Here is a 4,451-nt window from a genome sequence, read left to right on the forward strand (position 1 = left end):
TAAATAATGAAATTTCATGTTTATTTATGGGTTTCCAAACTGTACATGAAATGAAACTAATAATTTTACATGTGAAATTAACAAGCAGCAGCATTTCATAATCACTATTCACTCATATAATATTCAAACTTATATAATATACCAAGATAAATATTGATGTTTTGGTAAGAGGCTACCAAAGATAATTGTATCAAAAATACATGAGGTTTCAAAATGACAACCAGCAGCAGCATTTCAAAATGATAAGTCAAAAGAAACTCAAAAGATCATTACATTTCATAATAATGCCTCAGAACAATCTCATCATTGGCATTGTATTCAACTTCAAGTTGCAGCAGCAGTAAATGAAACACCCAAATCTTCACCAAAATGATATGTCAAAGGTTCATCTTGTGGCTCCTCAAGCTACAACACAAATTTGAAAAGTATTAGTTAAGATTTGATGATAATAAACATCTATTAGTTAGAATTGAAAGAAGACATGAAAAATAAACTTACAATAGAAGCAGTGCACCCCTTCTTTATTCCATATTTCTCCTTCACCCAATCACCTCCACAAACCACCATTTCAACTGTCTTAGTTTTCATAGAAGATCTTTTAGGATCAATAATCCTTTTCCCAGCACTAAAAGTTGCTTCTGAAGCAACAGTAGTAACTGGAACAGTTAGGATATCCTTTGCCAATTTACTAAGAACAGGATATTTGGCCTCATTTCCCATCCACCAAGTTAAAACATCAAATTTAGCATTAGGGGGAACTTTCAAAGGAGGCTCCTCAAAATATAATTCAAGGTCAGATTTGGAATTATTACCCACAACAGTTTCTAAAAACATTTCAAAGTTCCTCCTTCCCAATCCAGAAGTAGATCCTACTTCTGGAGATTCAGATGCAGCAGTAGGGGTAGTTGCATCATTGGTTCCATAGGAATCTTGATACAATTGGAAGAGGGTACTTAAATTTTCAGACAACTGTTGTTGATATGTATCTGATTGAGTGGGATTTGGATACAAAAAGGGGTATACCCATTTGATGAAGATCATCTTATACCTATTGCATAAAATAAAGTATAAGGTAACAACAATGGCCTCAGAATAATTCATTAGGAAAGGCAACATTAACAATTAATGACCTCAGAATTATTGTTCATCATTGGCAGCATTAACAACTAATGAGGTAACAGAATAGGCCACAAACCCAACTAAAGTCACCAAGAGGTAACAGAATAGGCCTCAGAATCTTGAATTCTAATAATACAGATCAAGAAAACATGTCATCATAGGCACTATTAAACCACAACTAGCAAGGCAACTTAAATGAGAAAATAGGCACTATTAAGTCACAACTCACTAATATGCATATCAACAAAACAATCCATCATAGGCCTCAGGTAATCATAATTCATAATTCATACAATTCAAGAAAAGATTTCATCATAGGCACTATTAAACCACAAGTCCACAACCAGCAAGGCAACTTAAATGAGCCTATCAAGAACAGGATTACAGGATCCATCATATGCCTCAGGTAATCATAAATAATTCATACAATTCCAGAAAAGATTACATCATAGGCAGGCAGTAGGCACTATTAAACCACAACCAGCAGCAAGGCAACTTAATAAGACATAATTAAGTCACAACTCACTACTATACATATCAATAACAGGATACCAATCATGCATCAGATAATAATCATTCATATCAAGATCAGAGAATTTTAATCATGCCTCAGATAATAATCATACATCATATGCTAAGATGTTCATACCTTGGATCAAGAACTGCACCAATAGAAATCAATGTATTGGACTCTGACCAATACTTGTCATATTTCAACTTCATTTCACTAGCAAGGGCCTGCAACTGAGGATTATGTGAGATTCTTGAAGGATTATCAAGTAAAACCTTCACTCTGTAAAGCTCAGACAAAAACAGATTAGCAGTAGGGTAAGATGTGCCACTAATAATTGATGTCACATCAGCAAAAACCTCCAAAAACTTGCAAATATCATGAACATCTTCCCAATCATTTGCATCAGGCAAAAAACTGAGAAATGCACCATTTTCCTCAGCATATCTAGGCCACACTTCTCTGTAATGGTATGCAGTAGACAACATCAACCAAGTTGAGTTCCACCTAGTCTTTGTATCCAACACTTGCATTCTGCCTTCAAGTTGCAACTCATCAACAATCTTTTTGAATGATTTGCATCTTGTTTCAGAATTGAGCAAGTATTTGACACCATTTCTTATCTTATCAACAGACACCTTAATCATATCAAGCCCATCCTGCACCAACAGATTTAAGATGTGTGCACAACACCTTACATGAAATAACTTACCACCTAAGGGTAAATTTCTCCTACCAGAATAATCCCTCTTCAACCTAGCAATGCAATTATCATTGGCACTGGCATTATCAACAGAAATAGATGCTACCTTATCCCTTATTCCCCAATCATCCATTACCTTTATCAATTCCCTGCACAAAACCTCTCCAGAATGTGGTGGTGGCACATTCTTAAAAGATAAAACTCTTTTATGAAGCTGCCATTTTGAATCAATGAAATGACCAGTCACAGTCATATAGCCTATCCTCTGTTCACCAGACCACCACAAGTCAGTGGTGAGACTGACCCTATTAATCAAAGCCATAGACCTTTTCATTTTAATTCTCTCAGCCTCATAAAATGTCTCACAATCAAACTTAACCTGTTGCCTAGTAATCTTTTTGTACCATGGATAAATCTCTTTTAGAAATTCATTAAAAATAACACCTTCCATAACAGAAAAAGGAAATTCATGACCTAGAATCATGTGTGCTGCAATTTCTCTAACCCTAGCATGATTATATGTCCAAGTAGCTAAACTAGGAGTATTATCACCTATGTTTAATCTAGATTGAGCAAACTCTTTCTCATTATTTCCTTTCAACCTTAACCTTCTCTGAATACAAGCATCTAAATGTTTCTTACCATTAGAGGTACTCTTCCACTTTGAATCATATGTGTAAAGCTTTCCACACCATCTGCACTTCCACTTCTTAATGCCATCTGGACCTACAATCAGCACCATTTCAGAATGAACAGCAGATTTTTTGGGACGAGGAGCTCTACCATCAGCATTTCTCTGACTCTGGGAACTCTGAGCTTGGGCAACTTGAGGGGTTGAAGCATCAGTGTTTGTGTTTGTAGTATTTTGAGTAGGGGTCTGAGTAGTAGTATTATCAGTGGGGTTGGTTTGAGTAGTTGTATCACTCGGAACTGGAACCTCCATATCCATCAACTCACCAATCTCTAAATTACCTCCATCCGTTGTCTCCTCTTCCCCGATGTCACCAAGCAACAACTCAATATCAATAAGATCATCCACCATTGTTGGAGGAGTCAATGATGAATCTTGAAACGACATGGAAGAAAATACAAAGAATTAAACAATAATATAATAGTAAACTGTAACAAAACCCAACAACAGAAGCCCAACTTTATTTAGAACAGTATAAGAAAACCTAATCGAGCTTTATTATCATTTACAAATCAAAAAAACTCAGTATAAGAAAACCCTAACGATTTATTAATCTTAATCAAACTTGAAAATTGAAATAGGCAAAACTTAGGTCAAAATTGTAACATGCATTTCATTTATAAAAAATTTAGGTCAAAACAAATTAGGGCAAAACAAAATAGGGCAAAACACCAACATACTATGGAACGAAGCATCAAACCTAACATGCAAACATGGTAAATAACATGAAATTTATGTGAAATATAACAATACAAAAAGATTGAATACATTACAGTTATACGAAGAAGATACTCCAAGATATCTCTCTGAAACAGATACACGAAATCACGATTCAAGAAGAAGTAAAAACAATAACTAGTGTGTGAGGATGAGGAGTTATTATCGGAGACAAGGAGGGGAAGAGGAGGCCGTCGGAGGTGGCTGAGGTAGAGACATGGGAGGAGGAGAGGAAGAGAGACACGTGAGTGAGAGAGGGAGGAGAGGAGGACCAGAGGAGTCTGAGAGTGAATGAGAGAGAGGGAGTGGGAAAAAGTGAGGAAATGATGTACCAAAGATATTTATATTTTTACTTTCGGTTACTCATTGGATATTTGGTCCGGTTCTTCATTTTGGATTCGGATATTTTTTTTATCCATTACTGTCCCGTTCACTGTTTCGGTCGGTCCATTGGACCAGTTCTAGCGGTTCGGATCCCGGTCCGGTTCTCGGATCCGCATTCCCAAATACAGCCCTACTCAGGAGACTAGATCTCAGAGGACTACACCTCAGCAGACTATGCCATATCAGACTATGCCGCAGTCTATGAGGACAGATCCATCTCATAGATATTATACTTCACTTCTCACTTCACAGAATGTTCCACCGGGATATTTGATACCCGACATGCAGCTTGGGGGTTCTAGCATCCCATATCCCCCACCTGGGCC

At 36.7% G+C, this 4,451-nt stretch overlaps 1 protein-coding gene across 1 annotated transcript; it reads right to left on the bottom strand.

The window, feature by feature from the left end:
* Nucleotides 1-286: 286 nt before the first annotated feature.
* LOC131626830 (zinc finger BED domain-containing protein RICESLEEPER 1-like) lies at nt 287-3,454 on the bottom strand. Its single transcript, XM_058897669.1, has 3 exons — nt 1,769-3,454; nt 499-1,048; nt 287-405 (listed from the first exon to the last, which is right to left on the bottom strand). The coding sequence occupies exons 1-3, from the start codon at nt 3,409-3,411 to the stop codon at nt 325-327; spliced, it is 2,274 nt and encodes a 757-aa protein (XP_058753652.1). The 5' UTR covers nt 3,412-3,454; the 3' UTR covers nt 287-324.
* Nucleotides 3,455-4,451: the final 997 nt, after the last annotated feature.

This window comes from Vicia villosa, unplaced genomic scaffold (genome assembly GCF_029867415.1).
Source record: "Vicia villosa cultivar HV-30 ecotype Madison, WI unplaced genomic scaffold, Vvil1.0 ctg.000326F_1_1, whole genome shotgun sequence".
In the NCBI taxonomy this organism is placed as follows: domain Eukaryota; kingdom Viridiplantae; phylum Streptophyta; class Magnoliopsida; order Fabales; family Fabaceae; genus Vicia; species Vicia villosa.